Source organism: Arvicanthis niloticus, chromosome 5 (assembly GCF_011762505.2).
Source record: "Arvicanthis niloticus isolate mArvNil1 chromosome 5, mArvNil1.pat.X, whole genome shotgun sequence".
NCBI lineage: Eukaryota > Metazoa > Chordata > Mammalia > Rodentia > Muridae > Arvicanthis > Arvicanthis niloticus.
Window position 1 is genome coordinate 85,509,055 of NC_047662.1, and position 23,635 is coordinate 85,532,689.

The 23,635-nt window shown below is 42.7% G+C and overlaps 1 protein-coding gene across 1 annotated transcript in view; it reads right to left on the reverse strand.

The window, feature by feature from the left end:
- Hsdl2 (hydroxysteroid dehydrogenase like 2) overlaps positions 1–23,635 on the reverse strand; it is a 39,936-nt gene that overhangs the window by 12,214 nt on the left and 4,087 nt on the right. Inside the window, exons 2-8 of the mRNA XM_034504002.1 lie at positions 17,171–17,334; positions 16,134–16,232; positions 14,928–15,042; positions 11,718–11,821; positions 11,353–11,451; positions 7,025–7,219; positions 3,135–3,206 (exon numbers count right to left, since the gene is read on the reverse strand). Coding sequence (XP_034359893.1) covers positions 3,135–3,206; positions 7,025–7,219; positions 11,353–11,451; positions 11,718–11,821; positions 14,928–15,042; positions 16,134–16,232; positions 17,171–17,334 — 848 coding nt within the window. The remainder of the gene's footprint in view (positions 1–3,134; positions 3,207–7,024; positions 7,220–11,352; positions 11,452–11,717; positions 11,822–14,927; positions 15,043–16,133; positions 16,233–17,170; positions 17,335–23,635) is intronic.

Sequence of the window (23,635 nt, forward strand, 5' to 3'; positions counted from 1 at the left end):
AAAAGCATGTGCATACACATGTACACACGTACACACTACCCAGGCCCACATATAATCTACTGTATGAATCTAGGAAGTAACTCTATGGCACACAGATTCAGCATAATAAACATATTTTTCTTCATCTCTCCCTCCTTCTCTCCCTTCCTTCTTCCCTCCCTCCCTCCCTTTCTTCCTTTCTTCCTTTCTTTCTTCCTTCCTTTCTTCCTTTCTTTCTTGTTTGTTTAGGACAGGGTTTCTCTGTGTAGCCCTGGCTTTCCTAGAACTCATTCTGTGTTGGGAGCCGACTTTTAGCAGAAAGCGGCTATCAGCTTTGCAGCCATCTTGAGCCATATACCCTGACATGAGACTTGTATTACAACAGCCTACAACAGCTGAGCACACTCTGATAACATCTTGCTTTAGATACCCAGGACTTTCCTTGGGTGTGTGAGATTAAAGGTGTGTGAGATTAAAGGTGTGTAACTTAAGAGTGTGACTTAGAGATCAGATTTAGAGACAAGACCTAAGGGCATGATTAAAGGTGTGACTTAGAGGCATGACTTAGAAGTGAGACATATAAAGGCGAGAGGCAGACAGAAGAGACATCATAGAATCAGACACTTTAGAGAGAAGAATTTAGGAGAACAATTTGGAGTAACAGAGATTCAGACACTAGGAGTAGGAGTAGACATTAGACACTCGGAAGAGAACAAAAGGAGTACAACTAGGAACTAGAAGGAGTACAATTAGGAATTAGGAACTAGGAACTCAAGACTTGGGACTTGGACTACGAAGAGAGACTGAAGAGTAAACGGGATTGAATCACACTCTGTCTGGCCGCCATTCTTCGAGTCTGTCCTCACTCTCTCTCTTGCTGAACCCTGACCCACAGACTGGAGCAGCAGCTTGGGCCGGGAAACAGTGTCCGCCAAGCGCAGAGTGGAGAGTGGAGAGGGCCGCAACATTTTTGGCACCCGAACAGGGACTAATGCGGTTCCCAACATTTTTGGCGCCCAAACGTGGGCTAGTGCAGTTCCCAACAACTCTGTAGACCAGGTTGGCCTCAAACTCAAAGACCCACCTATGTCTGCCTCCCAGGTTCTGTAAAGGTGCACACCACACCACTACCAGCACTCAGCTGTGACACTGTTTTAATGTACACAACTGACAACTGACCAGAAATAAAATTAGCATATCTTGACACATTATTCTTTATAATACTGAGGATAAACTTGACAAGTTTCTCCAAATACAGAAGAAAATGCAAAATTATAAATAATGAAGAGTGCTGTTAACTAGAGGGGGAAGAAAAAGGGAAGCCACACTAGGAATGCTTAGTTCTGAGAACTCAGAGACTACACATAAGCAACCAAAACTGTAACTAAATAAAAAGGAAACTACAAAAGACCAAGCAGGCCCCCTGTGTTCCAGCAGGGAGCAGAGAGAAGGAAACAACAAAATGGCACCATACTTATGGTAAACAGTAGAACTCATTTAAAGTTGTGTACAATGCTTACACCATACACACACACATGCACACACACACACACACACACACACACACACACACAATTCCAGAAGAGGTACAGTGAACTGTTAGCAGTGGCTATTATCTGTAGAGAATTCAAAAGAAATATGAACCTCTCACCAGGAAACAGGGCTACACACTGAGCCTTTTGAGTTCAAATATACAGTGAGCATATAGTGGATCTAGATGTGCACATGAAAACCCATCTGGCATAGGTAAACTCTACCCCAGGCCAGACACACTAAGCAGTGCTGTGTACGTACACAGCCATGCCTGCAGGAAGTGTCAGTTATAACTGCTCATGAGGACATGAGACAGGCAATGACTTCAAGGGAGAGAAGAGTGAGCATTTCTGTAAGGGAAGCTGCTCAGTCAACCCCACCCATCAGAGCCTCACGTCAGGGTCTCACCCTCCAGTCTCCTCACCCCTTTTGCTCTGCTTCACGCTCACACATGACTATCTCATTATGAAACTGCTCCTCGTCAATGATGCCCAAAGGTGGAGAAAGTGCTGAACATAGCAACTACGCATCTAGTCCCTAAGGTGGCAACTCCTCCTTATAAATTAATAGATGGTAGTACTGGGGCACTTTTAACATCTTAAAGGGCTTTTAAGAATTCTGACCTTAGGAACACTGGTTATTGAACTGGTTAAGACACAGGCTTTGGAGCCAGAAGAACATAAATTTAACTCCTGGTTCTGCTAGCTGGCAGCTGTGTGACCGACCACAGCTCTGGTCAGGTCGGTATTAAACAATGCACATAAGCAAGCTGCCATATCATTGACACACAGGAGGTACATACTGGAGAGAAGGTGACCAACTAAATGATTCTTACTGCAAAGTGGGAACTTAGATAAACTCAAGTTATGTATCTCCCTCCAAAGACAAACCCAATCTTAGGGTGTTGGGCAAAACACAGGACTTGAGCCTCTTGCCCTTAAAGACCAGACTCAAGGACTGAATAGTTCCAGTGGCCTCTGCCATTCTTTAAGAAGTCTTTTGAGACAAGGATTGATGATCTTGTTTCCTTGGTTTTTCCCTCCTGGTGAATTAAACATCTAACGTCTACACCAGCAGTCTCTGGATTGTAGGCCTCACTACTTTTTTTCCAATAGCTTTTTTTTTTCATTGTACAAAAAAAAAAAAATGTCCTTTTATCATCTAATTTTTTAACTTCTTCAAAAATTTAGGTAAAGCATAGACACAGAAAAGGTATGGTTAATCTGGAAATAATGATTGCCTGTAAATGCATCAAGGTTCTACAGATATCAAAGATACAGAGAAAAATTTATTCCTAAAAACTTTTTATTATAAAATGGTTCATGTCATGTATTTCAGTAAACTACAGGTGTTATTTTATACAGGTCATAAGGATTAAAATATAACACACACACACACACACACACACACACACCAATTCAAGGCCCATTGTCTCTTAGTTAAAATTTAAAAAATGAGGTATGCTCAAAATGTCTTTGAAATTAATTCCCTTGATAACATAGTCACATAGAACAAACTGTGAAAACAGTGCTGGATACACTCTAATATGACTCGTACATTCAGGCAAAATCCCCATACACATAAAAAGAAAGAGTAAAATAAAATATGCTCTAGATTCTTACCATTTGATGTTTTTTCCTCCATAACTGCATCTGGTTGTTCATCTAAGAAGAAATCTGGTAACAAGGGATGACCTGAAAATTAACCCCCAAATAATCAAGTTATAATAATTATATAATAATGATACAACTCACAGACCACATGAAGCTCATGAAGAAGGAAGACCAAGTGTGGGTGCTTCAGCCCTTTTTAGAAGGAGTAACAAAATACTCAAGGGAGCAAATATGGAGACAAAGTGTGGGACAGAAACTGAAGGAGAGGTCATCTGGAGACTGTTCCACCTGGGTATCCATCCCATGTACAATCACCAAAGGGAGACAGTGATGTGGATGCCAGGAAGTGCATGCTGACAGGAGCCTGATAGCTGTCTCCTTAGAGGTCTGCCAGAGTCTGACCTATACAGAGGTGGATGCTCACAGCTAACCACTGAACTGATCATGGGGTTCCCAATGGAAGAGTTAGAGAGAAGACTGAAGGAGCTGAAGGCCCCATGGGGAGAGCAACAATACCAACCAACCAGAGCTCCCAGGGTCTAAACCAGTAGCCTGGGAGCACATAGGGAGGGACCTATGGCTCCAGCTGTATATGTAGGGGAGGATGGCCTTGTTGGGCATAGGTGGGAGAGGAGGTCCTTGGTCCCTAGGCAACTATATTTGATCTAATATATTTGATTATTTTTATGTAAATAAGTTACCTCTTCCCTTATGACAGATTTCATCTTAAGATCTAATTTTCTGTTTCACTTCGTTTTCTGACAAAGCCTTCCTAATTCTGCCTAGCCTGGAACTCTCTCTAAAGATCAGGGAACTGGCAGCAATCTACCAGATCTGACTTGTACAAACTAAACTGTCTCCTCTTTATTGAACTGTCCGATCAATTCATTAACCCATTTATTAAGGGGGGTGTTTATTATTTTCTAAGCACCATCTGATAAAGAGGCTGCTTTTCTCCACTCGTAATTTTTACAACCTTTGTCAAAAATTAGGCAACTGCAGCTATGTGGTCTTATCCAGGGATCCCCAATTCTAGTCTGCTGGCCCACATGTCAGCTTCTGTGCCAGAACCATGATGTCACTACTGTTCTGCAGTATAGTTTGAGGTCCAGTGCTGTCATACCTCCGCACTGTTGCTATCTGGGGTCTCTGTGCTTCCCTGAGAATTTTGATGCTGTATAGAGTGGTGGGGAAGGGAGTGTGCTACAGCACTAAGAACAGACTATGTTCTTATATATGACTTTATATGTCACTATATGATTGTTGTTGCTGCTGCTGTTACTGTTTTCCTTTATTGAGACAGGGTCATTCTACATAGCCCTAGCTGTCTTTGAACTCACTATACAGAGCAGGCTAGGCTCAAGCTCACAGAGATCTGCCTGCCTCTGCCTCCTGAGTGCTAGGATGAAAGGTGTGAACCACTACACCTACCCGCCATGTCGCTCATTGACCTGCTAGCTAAGATTGTCTATAAAACAAAACAAGTAGCCGCTGTTCTGCAAAGCTGTTATTTATAATCCCAGGAGGCTGTGTGCTTATCATCCTTATAACCCTGTCATCCTACATCCCTCTAACAAGCTTAAGGTTAGTTTCCCCCTTGATGTTGACAGCAGGGGCCCTGATTAAGGTCTTGGTTCTAAGTATCCATGTGTTTGGATCTTTTCTCCTTTTCTCTGTCTGCCATCATGAGAACTAAGCAAAGTTATTTTCTTTCACTAGGCCTTTTTTCAGCTAACAGTTGTGGTTAGACAGTAAGTTAACCATCTAAATATTATTTTACTATTAACTGACATCTGAGAACTGACATGAGGAATCTGAGGGTCACAGAGCCTTCAGAACTGTAGGCTTCCCCTCCCCACCTAGGGAAAGTAAACTCATTTTTGTTATATCCCCAAATCCCAGTACCCCATTATATTTAGTTCTTGATGCTTGGGAGGGTTTTGGGGTGAGGAGACGGGATATTGCTATACAGCTGAAGCTGACCTCAAACTTGCGTTCCTCCTGCTTCCATCCCCAAGTGCTAAGATTGCCAGCCACAAATTTAAAAATCTATATATAATATCATCATATCTCAAAACCTAAGATGAGCCAGGTGTGGTGCCATACACTGCAGTGCAGAGCTAAGGACTCATAGCCAGGAGGATCATGAGTCCACCCATGTGAACTACATAGTGAGACCCTGACTCAGAAAGCCAAGAGCTGGAAATACAGCTCAAGGGTAAGAGTGTGTGCTTGCCAGCATGTGCAAGGCTACAGGTGGGCCTAGAACAACACCCACGGACACAAAAGCCCCAAAGGAATTATTACAGTGGTCCAAATCCAGAGGACCTGAGTGTGTCTCATCCGGGTTCTCCCACATACCCATCTACCCACAGGCACAGTACCAGAACAGCTTTGAACTTGTTTTTACTGCTTGCAAATATTAACTGTTGAATATTGCATATGCTAGGCATTCTGGCAAGAACATTATATATATTTTTGCACATAGTTCTGAAATCCTGTATAGAAAAAATTGTTTGCCCATTTTAATAATAAGGAAATCAGGGCTCAGTGAAAGCAGGTGGCATGCTGACTACCACCAAGCTGGTGAAAAGCAGACGGGCACTCTCAGTCTGAGCTGACCTGCCAAGTGTTTTCTACATTTATTTTAATTTTTTAATCTTTGGGTTTTTTTTTTTTTTTTTTTTTTTTGACAGGGTCTTACTATGTAGCCAGGCTGGCCTTAAACTCACAGAGATCTGCCCTACTCTGTCTCCTGAGTACTGGGATTAAGGGCAGGTGCCACCACACCCAGCTAGATTTCTTTATTTTCAGTGTATATCTGTGTATGTGTGTGTGTGTGTGTGTGTGTGTGTGCACATGCATGTGAGTGCCCACAGAGTCTAGAAGAGGACACAGGATCCCTGAGTAGCTGGGAGTGTAGTGGAGACCACTGCAACCTGCTTAGTCTAAATATATTTCATATGAAGTAAAAACCCATTATCATAGTCATCTATAATTTCAAAGGAAATTATTTGTAAACAATGAACCTTGGCGAGTTCTAGAAATTCTCAAATCAGACCACTAGTTATAAGACAGAGCTGCTCATTCATCTTCATAGTCTAAGATATTGCTCTTAAAAAACAAACATTTTAGCTGGGCGGTGGTAGTGCACACCGCTAGTCCCAGTACTCAGGAGGCAGAGGCAGGTGGGTCTCTGTGAGTTTCGGGCCAGCCTGGTCTACAGAGTGAGTTCCAAGTCAGGGTTACAGAGAGACCCCATCTTGAAAAATCAATCAAACAGCCAAACAAACAAATAAAAAGGAGGCTGTAGAGATGTCTCCGTGTTTAAGAGCACTGGCTGCTCTTCCAGTCTTCCAGAAGTTCTGAGTTCAAATCCCAGCAACCATACAGTGGCTCACAATGATCTGTATTGGGATCTGATGCCCTCTTCTGTTTGTCATGCCAGTATATATGCAAATAGAGCATTCCTATATATAAATAAATAATTTATTCTTTTTAAAAAATAAAGAACTCTACTCCAGTATCATGTGTTATACATCTGAATAAAATCTCCACTCTGATTTCCTTTTTAAAAAAATTTTTTATTGGATATTATATTTACATTTCAGATTTTATTCTACTCTGATTTCTAAGACTAACTTTTAAACGTTCCGTTTCCTAATTTGGAAGCGGATAACTGGAACAACCTTCTACATCATCACATCATTTTAAAAGCCCTGACCCCACTTCTATTGGTTTTTTATCTCTTAAAGTAGAGATAGTGTGAGGTTTTCTCTCATTGGAAAACAGCTTGTAAAAGAATATAGTCATTTTATTGCTCAAACACATACAAAACAGGTGTGTTCATTGTATAGAAGGTGAGAAAACATTAATACTTTCAACAAATATAGCATTACCTGGTGTAATTGCGTAGATATCAAAATTTTTTATTCCTTCTTCTTTTAAGATATTTTCATCAATAATAAAGTTTCCAGTAAAGCTTTTTGGCCTTTTGAAAATGGAATATGCAGCGTCTGCAATGATGTCAACTTTTCTACATTGGCTTTCAACACCAGATCCTCCCAGCATATCCATAGCAGCAGTGTGTATGGCTGTGGAGAAAACGCATACACACACATGACGCCATACGACCATGGAAACAACATGCCAGTACCATGGGTCAAAATTACCAAGGTGATGAAAAGGAAAGTAAGGTCAGAAAACTCACTAAATGTTCTATAGACAGAAACAAATACTCTGTTCCTCAACACAGAACCAGGGAGACGACAAGCAAACCCCTCCCCTACTCAACACAGACTACACGTGCAGAAGTCCTTCATGAGAAGCACAGAAAACCTGCTTTGATTTCTGCTGTAGAATGTTCAAGAATTTGTACAGTAGTCTTGCAAGTTGAAGAAGCCAGTTACAGGTTAACAAAAAAGCACTGAGTTGAAAGGTGGGTGACTGGGATTTTTAAACTAACTGGGCCGTCACTTTTGGCAGGTTTCACACCTTTGGGCCTCAGCTTCCTGTTTCTAAAATATGAAGCTCCTTTTCCAATGTTTTTGTCTCTGCTCTCTGCATTAGAAAACACAGATGATATTTCTTAATTGTCACAGTATTCCCAGTGTCTAAAACAATGTCAAGGCTGGAGGTGACCCTCTCTCTGCAGCCATTACCAAATCAGTAGCTGACAGTCTCATGTGGAAAATCTGCTCCAAAGTAAACTTTCCTATTCCCACCCTGGTCTAGACCAGCCAAGAGTGAAGAGGCAGTCGCTCCCTCCGCTCAGAAGAAACTATGAGAAGATCTTATAAGGGGGGGAAAGTAAGGACTCCCTGCTCCCAGTCCCTTCTCTGTATGAGTTGGATTCATCAGAGTCAGAGTACTAAAGCCAGGAACGAGGGCACAGCTGCTAGTGTGGAGAGGCGACACTGAGTCCAGCAGAGGCAAGCAGGCAGCGCTGGCTCTGACTTAATGTTACAAGTATCCATTCCACCATTAGGATGAATCTCCTTTTCCTTGAAAGGCAGTCACAGAGGGAGATTTCTCCTGGTTTGACGTACATAGTCTTTACACAGGAGTGGATGTTTTTAAAAGCAGATACCTCATGGCTGCCAGGCAATCCCAACAATTGGGAGGCAGAGGCAGGTGGAGCTCTATGAGTTCAAGACCAGCCTGGTCTACAAAGAGACTCCAGGGCAGTCAGAGTTATTACACAAAGAAACCCTGTCTCAAAAAACCCAAACCAGAACAGAACCAGACACCTCACCACCACTGCCCCACCCCACCCCTGCCTTTAGCTTCACTTCCCTCCAGAATCTACTTTCATTTTCCCTCCCCCAGGAAGAATGCAGCAGTCTAACTCACAGCCCCACCTCCTCGCTCTAATTACCCACCTTGCCAATCAAATGTCTGATATAAACACGGTATGGCTTCATTACTCCTATTTCTCCCTCTGCTTATTATCACTCTTCTTAAAATCTTTCCAATAGCTCTCCACTGAGTATAATTTGCAATTCAAGCTGCCAGCCCAGGGGAGGAACTCCAGTAGAGGACCTGCCCAGCATATGTGAGGCCTGTGTTCAAACCTCTGCACCAAAAAGTGAGAACAGAATCTGGTTGCTTAAATTGGCAAATTAGACCACAGTCTGGGTTTCCCCATCCCTGCACCCTCTACCCAACATTCCAGCGGACCTGAAGCTCAGGTATCGGGAGAGCCCAGATGCAGTGGGAAATGACAGCCAAGAGCCTATCGTAATGCACCTCCTCAATCTCCTGATGTCCACCACACACACAGGTTTCCTGTGCTGCATGTCACTGCCTGTTGTTCCTGCTGCCCATGAATATTGTGCCCAGTTTTCATCCTACTAACTCCAACATCCCCTGTAGATCTTATTTCATTTATATCTCCATTTGAAACTGGTTCTTAACTCTTTAACATGGGCTACATGGCCCTCCGCTGTGTGTTAAAAGCACTCTGTATTTAATTCCTCATTCCATGCATCACAAGGAACTCAACTGTAAATTCAATATTATCATGTCTAGGGCCTAATAATACCACTGGCTCTGAAGTGTCAGGTAAAACACCTAAAACAAATACCTCAGAGCCTAAGCAAAGCCTTGGCAAATCCTGTCAATCCTGAGAATGCCCTCAATCCTTCCTGCCAGTCTATCTATTACGTAAGCTCATGCAGAATGTCTAGTCTAGAACTAACAGAAGTAGGCACACTACACGCTCAAGCACCACTTACTATTTATCAATAGTCACTGAAATCTGGGACTAGACAGATGGCTCAATGGTTAAGAGCCCTGGCTGCTCTTCCAGAGGTCCTGAGTTCAATTCCCAGTACCCAGATGGCAGCTGACAAGTGTCTATTATTGTAATCTCGTGGGATCCTATGCCCTCTTCTAGTGTGTAGATGTACATGCAGACAAAACACCCACACATATAAAATACACAAATAAATCTTTAAAAACATACTCACTGAAACCTACAATGACTACAGTAAGACAGACTCAGAAGACATCATCTTCATCTTCCAGTTTTCATTTTAGTAAGAAAGGCACTAGACAACCATACTTATAAACTTATCATGCATCATGAATGTTGTAAGTGACATAAGGAGATGGACAGATTATGGAGACTAATGGTGAATCATGATCTTGTAAGAACTATTAGCAGCACCGGTGCAACTGAGCGTTTGCTCTCGTTACATTTCCTGTGGCTGGCTTGCCTTCAAGACTTCATACTATTGAGCTTCCTTCTTTTCAAACCATCATGTTGCAATGACAATAGTCCTTTCTCTACTTAGATGGCACTTAATCTTGAGACTTTATATTATCATTCATTGCTGATAGTCCACAAGACTTTACAGTTAACCCTCAGACTCTTAAGCTCAGTTGCCTACCATCAATCTCTACCTAGACACTCTAACACAATGTCTCTAGTTAAGTTATAATCTTGCTCCATCTTTAGCCGGCTTCATCCCAGTCATGTAATCCACTGCTCTGGTTACTCCAGCCTTGCAGTCATCACTGACGTCGTCTTATCTCTCTTGTATCACATCCAATCCACCAGTAGATCCCGCTGGTGCTGCCCAGGATGCTCTCAGCATCAGGCCCTCCCCCCCCCAACCCCCCCCACCCCCCTGCGCTTTACTGCTACCATCCTAGTCATGGCCGCCAGCATTAGTGACTCTTATTTCAGTCACCTCTAAGTGGTTTTCCCTTTTGCTTCTTCGGAATCTAGGTGCAGCACTCACGTCACTCAGCAAAGTCTCCTGTCTGGCCTCCATTTCCTCCCTGATATCAACATATCATTTACTACTCTTGCTCGCTTCAGCTACACTGCACTTCTCTACTTCTTCCTGTTCTTGGATCCCGACACCGGGCTTTTCCGTCCGCAGGATCCTTGCTCAGGCTGCAACCTTGAACACTTTTCTCTCAGCAACAAGGCTAAGTCCAGTCACTTCCAACTCCATGCTCAAAAGCCACATTCTCAGAAAGCTGAGACCTTTCTACCCTCGTACAAGTGAAAACCTGGAAGGGTGTAGTGCTGCACCCTTTTAATCCCGCACTCAGAGACAGAAGCAGGTGGATCTCTGTGACTTTGAAGCTAGCCTGATCTACATAGTGTGTTCTATGAAAGCCAGAGCTACAGAATAAAGAGATTCTGTCTAAAAAAAAGTAACAAACAAACAAAGCTTGTTAAAAGTGTCTCTCTCCAGGGTTAGAGACATGCTATTTTCCCTCATTTTTACAAGCATTACTACCATCTGGCGTACTAACTATGAACTCCCGTACTCAAGTGATCCTTCTGCTTCAGCCTCAATATCGCTGCAACTACAGGCATGTTCACATACCCACCTATAACTACCACTTCTTGAATAAGCCTTTTGACCTAAAAATCTAACAGAACTTGCTGACACCACTTCTGTTGGCTTTCATGAGACTCTCCATATGTTCTAGTGTGATGCTTCCATCATGGCTGCTGCCAGAGAGTCAGCCACTAGTTCAAGTTAAGGTGGGGAGATGGACAGCAAGGCTGCTATGCTGCACAGTTAACAGTTGGCCTTGTTTCCCAAAAGATTCAGGTGACCTGAGATACTTCACAAGAGTCAGTGATAGGGCTGGGGACTAGCCTACTGGTGGAGAGCTCACCTAACACGACTAAGTCCCTGGGTTGAGCATGGCACGGACAAGGGATGCAAATCTAATTAAGTGATTTCTTTTAGGTACAAACCTGTTCTAGGCCATAAGGCATTGACTGCAATTTCACCTCTAAATTCTTCTGCCATTCCAAGCACACACATAGACATGCCATATTTGGCAATGGTATAAGCTAAAAGAAATCACAAAGAATAATAATTTAGTTGAGAAACTAATTTTTTGAGTAGAAACAACCAATTTTCTGTTTCTGTTTGTTTATTCACTTTACATCTTGCCCCACTCTGAGTCACCCCCTCCCACAATCCTTCCCCATCCCCTCTCCTCCAAGAGCATGGGGACTCCCTAGCTACCCCCCACCTGGTACATTACGTCTCTGCAGGGCTAGGCATACCCTCTCCCACTGAAGCCAGACAAAATATCCCCTTGGCTAACACTTACCACAGTGCTGTTTGAACCACAGTGGATTTAGGTTCAAGGGTGGGCTGAGATTGAGAATATGAGCTACTTTGCTCTTTTTTAAAAAAGGAATACATGCTTTGGATCTGAAAATGAAAGAAATGCAAGTCAATTCAATAGCTTACATTTCACGGGACTTCTTCAGAGTAACTGAACTTGTACAGTGATCTGTCTGGCTGTCTGGTATAACTTGTTTGTGGCCGGGCGGTGGTGGCGCACATTTTTAATCCTAGCACTTGGGAGGCAGAGGCAGGCGGATTTCTGAGTTTGAGGCCAGCTTGGTCTAGAGTGAGTTCCAGGATAGCCAGGACTACACAGAGAAACCCTGTCTCGAAAAGAAAAAAAAAAAAAACTTGTTTGTGGAGTACTTTTGTTTTCTAGAATGAGGATAATAAAAGGAACTGATTTTTATGCTTTGAAATCATGCTTCATGTCCTGACCCCATGATCTGTTTGATAGAAAAAAAATCCTTTTCTATATTAGCTTTAAGTTCAACTGAGGATATCTTCAACCATAACGGTCCCAAATTCTCCCACCCCAACACACACTCATAATTTCCATTAGCAGTTAATATACTTGTGAGTCATAGGTTCAAATCCTGCTTCTGCCCCTTTGTATGTCACAGCCTTCTAGTTCTCAGAATTGTTACTATGAAATGAGGACTACCCACTACCATCTAGGATTGATCCGAGGATTTAAATGAGAAGCTTCAGACAGTGCAGATGCTGGATGTGAAATTAAAAGTTGCTATGGGCACCATTGCATATGCTAGTTATTTTACCAGTACAAAGCGCAACATGCCTTTGAAAGCAATATGTGATCCAGAGGTTTCATGTTGATTACTGTTTTTTCGTTTTGCTTTTTGAGACAAGAGTCTCACTACATAGGTCAAGTTGGCCTAGACTTTACTATATAGCCCAGTATAGTCTTGAACATGAAGCATTCTTACTGCATCTGCCTCTGGGTATTAAGATTATACATATCTGCCCCTGTGATGGCTAATTTTTATATTTATTTATTTATTTATTGTTTATTTTTATTTATTAATTTTGGTTTTTGAAGACAGGGTTCCTCTGTGTTTCCCTGGTTTTTCTGGAACTTACTCTGTAGACCAGGCTAACCTCAAACTTACAGAGATCCATCTGCCTCTGCCTCCTGAGTATTGGGATTAAAGGTGTGTGCCAACACTGCCTGAATCTAATTTTTTAAAGGTTTATTTATTTATTTTACATATGTGAGTGTTGGGGACCGCTCTGCCAAATGTTGGAACCCGCACTGCCCCAAGCTTTGGGGGCTAAATTGTCCCGGCTCATACTGCTGCTCCGGTCCACGGGTCAGGGTTTAGCAAGAAAGAGAGAGTGAGGGCGGATGTGAAGAATGGAGACCAGACAGAATGTGGTTCATTTATTCTCAAGTCTCTCTTTTTCTCTCTTTCCAAGTTTCTTGTTCCTAGTCCAAGTCCCAAGTCTCAAGTTCCTAGTCCCTAGTGCCTCCAAGTTCCAAGTTTTCCTGTCCCCTTCTTCTGTCTGCCTGTCGCCTTTTATAAGTCTGACTTCTCAAGTCACACCTTTAAGTCTCGGTTCTGAGTCTCATCTTTAAGTCACACCCAAGGGAAGATCCTGGGTGTCTAAAACAAGATGTTATCAGAGTGTGCTCAGCTGTTGTAGGCTGTTGAAAACAAGTCTCTTGTCAGGGTATGTGGCTCAAGATGGCTGCAAGGATGATAGCTGCGTTCTGTCGGCTCCCCACATGTGAGTACACTGTCCCTGTCTTCAGACACACCAGGAGAGGGCATTGGATCCCATTACAGATGGTTGTGAGCCACCATGTGGTTGCTGGGACTTGAACTCAGGTCCTCTGGAAGAGCAGCTGAGCTATCTCTACAGCCATTATTATTATTATTATTATTATTATTATTATTATTATTAATTTCCAAATATAAAACTCTGTTACCAATTCCAACATTTTTCCTTCTTTTTTGTTTTTGTTTTGGTTTGGTTTGGTTTTTTGAGACAGGGTTTCTCTGTGTAGTCCTGGCTGTCCTGGAACTCACTTTGTAGACCAGGCTGGCCTCGAACTCAGAAATCTGCCTGCCTCTGCCTCCCAAGTGCTGGGATTAAAGGCATGCGCCACCACCGCCCGGCCTTTTTGGTTTTTTGAGACAGGTGTTTTCTGTGTCACCCTGGCTGTTTTGCAACTCACTCTGTAGACCAGGCTGCTTTGAACTCAGCAATCCATCTGCCTCTGCCTTCCAAGTGCTGGGATTAAGGTGAGTGCCACCAGGTCTGACTGCTTCAGCATCTTTTTAACTTTACACATTGACTACAAACAAGACACTACAGAGTTTTGTGTAAGTCGACTTTCTCTCCCAAAGGTGTTTCACTTTTACAAGAGTGAAATTAGGTAAACTATATTATAGCTGATTTTCATTAAAACTGAATCTGTACCTCAACCAATCAATAGGAAAAATAGAGTCCACTCTGGCAATAAGACCAACCTTTGCCCTCAGAGAAAGGAGCTCCTCTCACGAACAGTGCAAGCATCAGTGGTCCTGCAGTCTATTAGACAGCACCTTGCCAGAGGCACTCTGCTAGTGAGGAGGGCCATGACCATTACGAACCCCATCCCACTGTTCATAAAAACGAGCTCCGTCTTATACATCCTATTGAAAACTCCCATCACAACTCTTAGATACTGTGCTGGCTAGTTTTATGTCAACTTAACAAAGTCATCTGAGAGGGAGCAACCTGAGTTAAGAAAATGCCTCCACAAGATCAATGTGGGAGAACCCAGTCCATTGTGGGTGGTACCACCCCTGGGCTGGTGGTCTTGATTCTGTAAGAAATCAGACTGAGAAGGCCAGTAAGCAGCAGCCTTCCATGGCCTCTGCATCACTTCCTGCCTCTACATTCTTGCCCTGTTTGAGTTCCTGTCCTGACTTCCTTCAATGATGGAGCGTGATGTGGAAGTATAAGCCAAATACACCCTTTTCGTCCAACTTGCTTTTGGTCATGGTGTTTCATGACAGAAATGGGCCCTAACTAGGACAAATACTAATATCGTTAACTTAATCAGATAGGTAAATATGCCAACTAGATTTTAAACTACTGCTTGGTCCCTTCTGTTTCTATGTAGTTAAGTTCTCTGAGGACACACTGGGACTTCCTTCCCCACGCTCCCACTGTGACTCACGTAAGGTAGGTGCCCCTGGTGTTTACGTTCATCATCAAGTCCACTCTCTTCGTCGGAGTTTCCAATGTGTTGGTCAAGCTAATAGCACTGGCATTGTTCACCAAAATATCAATTCCTGTTTCCAAAGGAAATACTTCCATTTTAATGCAAGTCAGAGTTTTTAATCTTGATCTCTCTCCCTTTCCTTCTCCCCTTCCCCCATCATACACACAAAAGCATTTCCTTTGTATGGTTGACTCCTCAGTTGATTCACAAATACACATACATATGCAGACATACACATAGATACATATATAAAGTCATATCGGTCTATAACACACACACACAGTTAGACTCTATGACTGATCAATATACCAATGCCAGACTCAGTTACTCTTTCAAAACAGCAGCTTCTGATTCTCACTGGCATGGTAGAGTTACAGCCAATTACCAGCACTCCAGGGAAAACTGCAAGGAGGCTGAGTCCTTACAAGTTGTAACTCCAACCCTTATGTACCAGTCTTCTCTAACTGACTCCAGGAACCTTGGGCCGAATTCTCTCTAGTACAACCCAGGACTCATGGTCGACCTGTCCAAGCATACTACTCCCCTGCTCCACAAAGCTCCTGTTCTTAAAGGGAAGGGCTCCTTTCTGGTCTTAGAAACTGGGGAAAGAAAATGATCTTGAGTTTTAAATCCCAAACAAAAATACACACACACACACACACACACACACACACACTGTCTAATCCCAATTTCTCTGTACTCTATCCAGTTTCTATGTAAATGCAATATATCTTGTTTTTAGTGATATGCTTAATAAAAATAAGATTAAATGAAAATATCAGTGAAAAGGTAAAAGTTCTCTACTTCAGTGAAAATACTGCTATGCAGAGGTTGCTAATTAGCTCGAGGGTGGGAACAACTGTTTGTGACTTGTTACATACCAGTTTGCTTCAGTGAGTTATGTACCCCAAACTGTCGGTGACAAGAGAGGAAGAGACTACAGTCATGTGACCCTCCCTCCACTGCATGTTCTCACTGCTCATTGTACTGATGCTGTCACCTCTAACTGAGCCTAATTTATGTAACATTTATTCGGGGATGAAGGGATAGGGGAAAGAGCACAAATATGGTTGGGTACTACCCGTGATTTCAGGCATCAACTGGAAGTTGTTACATCTGTATCTTATCAATGTTCAATAACTTTCAGAATCAAGGGATTACCTCCGAATCTCTCCACAGCTTTCTCCACTGCACTGTTGATTTGCTGTTCATCTCTCACGTCAACAACACATGGCAAGGCCTTCCCTCCAGCTGCTTCAACTAAAGAGAAGCAAATAAAAAGCATTCACGTATTCAGGATTACACCTTCATTCTGATGCCATGATAGTAAAAAGGTTCCCCTCTTCAGAGAAATAGTGATAAACCATAAGATCTTACAACCACAACAGACAGACTGACTAAATATAGTTTCAGTCCAGCTGGGGCTCTGTGGGCATCAGGAACAAATACAGTGTACACACATGCACACAGGCAAAATGCTAACGCTCACACAAATAAATACATCTAAAATCAGTTAGCATGTTCACTCGGTCCTACCTCAGATGTCTCCTCTTCACTTCCAATCTACCTCCACCTCTCACGCAAGAATAACTCTCCTAAGAAATTACTTTTTTTCCAGTGCTGGGAATGGAACTTAGGGCCTTTGTCCCTCTAACTTAAAGTCCCAGCCCTAAGCTAGGATTTAATTAGAATTTCTCATAGTGCTCAAAAGAGCTAGAGGTGAAAAATCGTCAGAACTACCTCTCTCAAGTAACAAAATAAATACTTCTTTAAATGTACAATTTTTTTAAATTTTTTGAGCCAGGGTCTATGTAGTCTTGGTTGGTCTGGTTCTCACTCAGTAAACCAGGCTATCTTGAGACTCACAGATATCCACCTGCCCTTGCCTCCAGAGTGCTGGAATTAAAAATGTGCACCACTGTTTCTTTAGTCTGTTTTAATGTACTTGCCACAACATGCATGTTGAGACTGGAGGACAATTTGCAAAAGCCATTTTCCCCACAGTGAGGGTTTAGAGACCTAGCTCCGGTTGTCAGGCTTGGCAGAAGATCCTTTCTTTACCTTCTGGGCCATCTCACTGGTCCTAAGTGCAATTATTTTTAGAGTAACTTTCAAATAGCTTAAATAAAACTCTACAGCAAATTATGTACTGAACCCACTGTGAGGACAGCCCATGCAATGGTAGTTGTCACACTCACTTTCTTCAGCAGCCGTGTAGATTGTGCCAAGGAGTTTCGGGTGTCTTTGAGTGGTCTTCGCAGCAATGACAATATTTGCTCCATCCTTTGCTGCTTTCAATGCAATAGCCTTGCCAATGCCTCGGCTTGCACCCGTGATAAAAACTGTGCATCCCGCTAGCTTCCTAAACAGAGCAAAGGCGACCTCATTAGAAACTACACTGTTTTATTTACACAGGCTCATACACATTTTCAGGATTTCTTCTATACCTCCACCCACTATACTGCCACTGTACATGACTGATAAATTATTTATGACAACCGCAGTTGGGCAATCTTACTGAGATCTAACAAACAAAATCTGCTCAAATACAGAGTAAATCCTAAGGAGAAGAAATGTAAGTTTTTCCCATAGAAAAAGTGTTAAGAAGGCGCTATGGTATAGAGGATCTATGTGTGTGGGCATTACGTACCTAAGTGGATGCCCAGAGAGCAGAGGAGGACCAGGTTCCCTTCTCTAATCAGCCTCTGATCCAAGCCTCCCGAGACAGGGTCTCTAGTGAGCCTGGAGTTAGGTTGTAACCTAGCCTACAACGAACTACCTGTAACCTTAAGGATCCTCCTGTTTCTGCCCATGACAGTATCAGGGTTGCAAGTTAGCATACCCATACCCAGCTTTTCTTACAGTGGAGCTGGGGACTTAAACTCAAGATCCTTAAGCTTACTTGGCAAGCACTTTTACCCAGGGACTTAGGACCCACCTTGAGATTTTTGGATTTGTTGCTGTGTGGAGACAAGCAGCACAGGCCAGCCTTGATCCCCTTAATCCTCATGTGCTAGGATTACAGGTACTTACTACCATGTCTGTTAAGGTGTATTTTCGAGTAGCAGACTTACACATAGATTTTTCCTATCCTTTACATTCTATAGTGCATTTCAAATTTTCTACAATAAATGCGTAACACTTGATCTTTGAAGAAATTCTCTAAAAATAGTAGCCAGAATGGAAAAATCCCAAATATGGATCAATTATCCACTAATGAGTGGATAAATTCCTCAAAATGGAATAGCGCTCAGTAATGGAATGGAAGGAGTTACTAAGATATACTACAGTATGGATAAACGATCTAAGAAAAAGAAAGCCGTCGCATAGATCACATTATTAAGACTCGATTACATGGCCTGGACAGAAGAGTCAAACCTACAGACTCAAAATCAGCAGCTCCCTGGAGCGGGAGTAGGAGGGAAGGAAGTTGACAGCTCAGGTAGAAGCTTCTTTCTTGAGCTGATAAAGGTTTTAAAACACATAGAAGTGGTAGTACATGCCTTTAGTCCTAGCCCTCGGAGGCAGAGGCAGGTGAATCTCTAAGTTCAAGACCAGCCTGGTCTACACAGGTCCAGATCAGCCAGGCTACAAAGAGAAACCCTGTCTTGAAAAACAACAAAACAAAACAAAACAAAACAAAAGGTTTTTAATTGGGTGCGTTGCTGAGTTGGGTGTGGTGACAGTATTTTCTATGCAAACGCAGAGGCAGAGCCACTGACTAACTGCTTTGCAAATTACATCTCAGTAAAGCTGTTAAACAAGCCTGAAGGAGCAAGACTAGGCTGACTAGAAATGGCCCTGAATCAAAAACTGTCATCCCTAGATCTCATTTCATTCTGTGGGAGTTGGAATGAAAACAGCCCCATAGCCTCAGGGACTGGCACTATTGGAGGTGTGGCCTTGTTGGAGGGAGTGTGTCACTGTGGGTGGGCTTTGAGGAGCTCCAGCCAGGCCCAGTGTGTCTCATTCTTTTCCTGCCAATCCAAATGTGGACCTCTCAGATCTTCCTCCAGCACCATGTCTGCCTGCACATGGCCATCCTTCCCACGGTGGTCTAAACCTCTGAAACTGTAAGGCAAGCCCAATTAAATGTTTTCCTTTATAAGAGTTGCCATGGTCATGGTGTCTCTTAACAGCAACAGAAACCCAAACTAATACACTTTCCATCTTAACTTTAAACTTTCTACCTATTCTACTGTTAGGTGATAATAAGGTAGGTGACTTCATTAACAAATGAACAGCTGGTCCTGAAGTAGGGCAATCAATGTAGGTGCAGGTAGAGGTAGTTTTGAAATAAGGAACAATCATGTCTTAGTTACTTTTCTATTGCTGTGATAAAATACCAGGACCAAAGCAACTGAAAGAAGATGAAGGGTTTATTTGGTCTTACGGTGTCAGAGGGAGAAACTCCAACACCATCTCAGCAGAGATGGAGAGGCTGCTCAGTAAGCTGGGAAGTCACACCTTAGCTACAAGCAGGAAGCAGAGAGCTCAAAAAAGGACCGGTGGCTTGGCTCTGAGGTTTCACACTTCTTCCAATATGGCCACATATCTTAAACCTACTCAGACAGCACCAGCACTGGGGGACCAAGGAGCCAGACATCTGAGCTTATGGGGACACTGCCATTCAAGTCATAAATCATGTTGATAGGAAGAAACCAATGTAGGGAAGTGGGAAAGAGACAGAAAGGTGATTTTTAGTAAAATATAATAAACATACAAAGAGCATGTAAAATGAGCATATACAGCTTTAAGATTTATTTATTTTATGTATATGAGTACACTGTAGCTGTCTTCAGAGACACCAGAAGAGGGAACCAGATTCCATTACAGATGGTTGTGAGCCACCATGTGTTTGCTGGGAATTGAACTCAGGACCTCTGGAAGAGCAGTTAGTGCTCTTAACTGACCGAACCATCTCTCCAATGGTGTACTTACTATCCAAGCCAAGAAAGAGAGTAGTACCAATACTCCAGAAGCCACCAGCCCACCTCTCTGGTTTGAAAATAAAATATCCTCCACAGCCTTGCGTTTTTAACACTTGTTCCTAACTGTGGAGTTTTTGGGGGTGCTCCTTTAAGAGGGGACCAGCTGGAAGAAGGTCACTGGGGGCAGGCCCTTGAAGGTTATGCCTGGCCACTTTCTGCCCCTTGCTCTACATTTGGTTCCACTATGATACAGAGCCTCCACATGTCCCTGCTGTCCCCCAGCCACTATGATGGACTGAGACTCTGAAATTATTAATCAAAATAAACCTTCCTTTCCCTTGTTTCTGAGAGGTATTTTGGTCATGGCAATGAAGAAATAACTAAAACATTCTACATGCTTCCTTTTCCCACCCACAAAGTAAAAAGGATTTTAAATATTATCAGTCATTGTTTTGAAATTACTCAAAATATCTATGCATCTATGACTAACCAAGGGTCAGCCAATTACAGCCCACAAGTAAGTAAGTCCAAATTATTACCCATGAGTGTAGGGGGAGTGCCTAGAGCTAAGAACGACCTTTACAAATGAACATTTATTTATAATCAATTTAAAGACAGAAAACACTAATCTTAAGCCCCAGAGTGTGGTCTTTGTTATAATATCCTGGAAAGTTGTATCATTCTGGCAATCCCTCAAAAGTTCTCACCAGACACTATACTACAAAAATCCTGCCAAATTATTTTGAATACCTACAACAAAAATATTGATTTTCATGTCTTTTACATAAGTACACCTATCTCCAATGTTGCCTTTTGGTTCACAAAACCAAGTATTTACTAGCTGGCCTTTTACAGAAAAATCCTGTCTAACTATGTACTGAACAATACACTATTTAGGTTTTTGGTGGTTTTTTTTTTTTTTTTTTGCCTAATTTTGAAATTCTATATAATAGATTCATAAAGTATTTATTTTTCATCAATCCATGAAATTCCACACATGAATGTATAAGTTATCCATCCTACCATTTAGGAAGAATGGAGCTACAGTATTGCTGAACCCATCTCCCAGACACACACTAAAGTTTCTATAGAACACACACATGCTGCTGGACTCATCTCCCAGTCACTCGTGCCAGGGTTTCTATAGAACACACACCACCAGTGAGACTGCTCCTTATACATTGGTTTCTGGTCTCCTTAGTCTGGTAAATGCCTTTTAAGAGCAGTGAAGGATGTTGGAGAGTGGGTCAGTAGTTAATAGCACTAAGGGTTCTATCGAGGACTAGAATTTGGATCCCTAAACCCACTTCAGGCAGCTTATGAATGCCTTTAACTCTGGGCTCAAAGGATCCTACTCCCCCTTCTGGCCTCTGTAGGGATACACAGAAACATAGAAGCAGCTATACACACATAAAATAAAATTGAAAATGTTTTAAATCAATGAGGAGTTTATTTGGGCTTCCAGTTTGAGGGGATTCATGGCAGGAAAGGCATGGTGGTGGCAAAGTGAGGTGTCTGGTCACAGTGGGATTGCACACAGTGGGACTGCAACTAGGAAGCCAGCAGAGACAAACATTGCTGCTAATTCGCTTGACTCTTCCTTTCCCCTTTGTGCTTAGTTCAGGCCCAGCCCATGCTATGGTACTTCTCTTTGTACTGAGGACGGGTCTCCCATCTTCAGTTAAACCTCTCTATAAACCCCTTCAGAAACACCCAGAGTTGTGATTCTAGGTGATTCTAAATCCAACCAAATAATTGAAATGGAGGGTGGGGGGAGTGCACACAGTTCAGTGGCAGTGATTGCCTCAGATGCACAGGACCTTGTGTTCATCCTCCACCATCAGAAAGGGGAGGGGTGTGCTGCCAATATGTGTCTTCCTTCACACACCAACCACCTGAGCTTAAACGACACTGTTATGGATCAACAAAAATCTCAGAGGTGACCACAAATTCTGGGACACTCCTTCCATCAAGGAAAGGAACATATTCTCTCCTCCCAGATTCTGGCTTAGTTGTCTAGCTTTTGTTGAACAAAAGACTGGGATAGAAGTGCCATCCAACTCTTAGACTTCCAAGCCATAAGACATAACATAGACGATGTGCTGGCTGGTTGATGCCAACTAGACGTCAGGTACAGTCAGTTTAGAAGAGGAAACCGCAGTTGAGAAAGTGCCCCTTCTTTCTCAATACCGCTTCTGGGCTGGTGGTTCAGAGTGCTACAGGAAAGCATGGCGAGCAAGCCATGCAGAGCAAGCCAGAAAACAGGACTCCTCCATGGCGTATGCTTCCATTCCTGCCCGAATGCCCGCCTGACTCCTCAGTGATGGCCCCTGATTTAAAAACCCAAATACAGAGATCTTTAATGTTAAGTAGTCACATGACTTACAGGGCTTGTCCCTTTACCTGGTATTCAGCTGGACTGACTGAATCCCAGCAGGATAAAGGGCATATTCTTCCTGAAAGATGTAAGCTGAAGGAAACCTCTTTTCCTCCTGGAGGTGACATGGGTCAGTGGTACTTTATCACAGAAACAGGAACTTTAACTACGACAATGGTCTCTACTCAATTATAAGGCCTGTGTGTGGCAAGCTGCGTGGTGAGAAGTGTGTTTGACCTCAACATAATGTACATGAGGTAGAAAACTCTAAGCATACCAAAGAATTGTGAATAATAAGCCATTTTAATCCAGTGAACATGGGGTAGTTTATTACATAACAATAGATAAATGAAGCATCCACTCAAGTCCAATTTTGCCAGTCAATGGCAGAAGTTACTTTAGCTTTTTATACAGAAAATGATATCATCCACATGAGACAGCATCCTTTGCTTCAGTCCAACTCACACACGTTCCCCTTCTTACACTTAACTTACTTTAGCAGACAAAGTGTTCCCAAATAGAATACTGAAATTAAGGATATAAGACAATCGAAGGTTGTCGGACAAGGGAGTCCCTGCCTTTAATCCCAGTATTTGAGAGGCAGGGGGCAGAGGAAGGTAGATCCCTGTAAATTCAAGACCAGCCTGGTCTATATAGCAAGTTCCAAGCCAGGCAGAGCTACACAGTGAGAACCTGTCTCAAAAAATAGATACACGGATAATTTTTAAGTCTAAATGAAAAGGTTGGGGTATATGTAAATAGTACAGGACATGCTCCAGTGTGCATGAAGCCCTAGGTGTTTGATACTTAGTACCATATGGGAAACAATAAGCCGGCTAGGTTAATCATGTGGCAAAAGAAACCCCATACTGGTGTGGTTACACACCTGGAATCCCAGCTCTTGGAAAGTTAAGGTAGAGTTAACAAAAATTCAAGGCCAGTGTGGGATATACAGTAAGTTCCAGGTTGTGTCAGAGACTCCACCTGAAAGAAAGACATAAAAGGGGCAGGGGAAGAGAAGGGACAGAGATGGGGAGGAGGGAGGGCGGGAAAAGGAAAGGACGAGAGAAAGTCCAACCACTGAGATTTCAGATAATAAAATCTAGACACTGACAGAGGCATGGGCCCTCTAAATGAAGACAAGGACCTAGGAACTGTTTTGGAGAATATAAAAAGAATGTCTCATGTTAAAAGTAAGAACAAAGATCCTGTCTGTTCTGTTAATAAGACAGAACAACAAGGGATAGATATGTAGAGGCCTAGGGGAGATGGCTCAGTCAGTAAAGAGCTTGCCACACAAGCATCAAGATACGAATTCCATACCTTGCACCTACATACAAAGCTAGCCGTGGTAG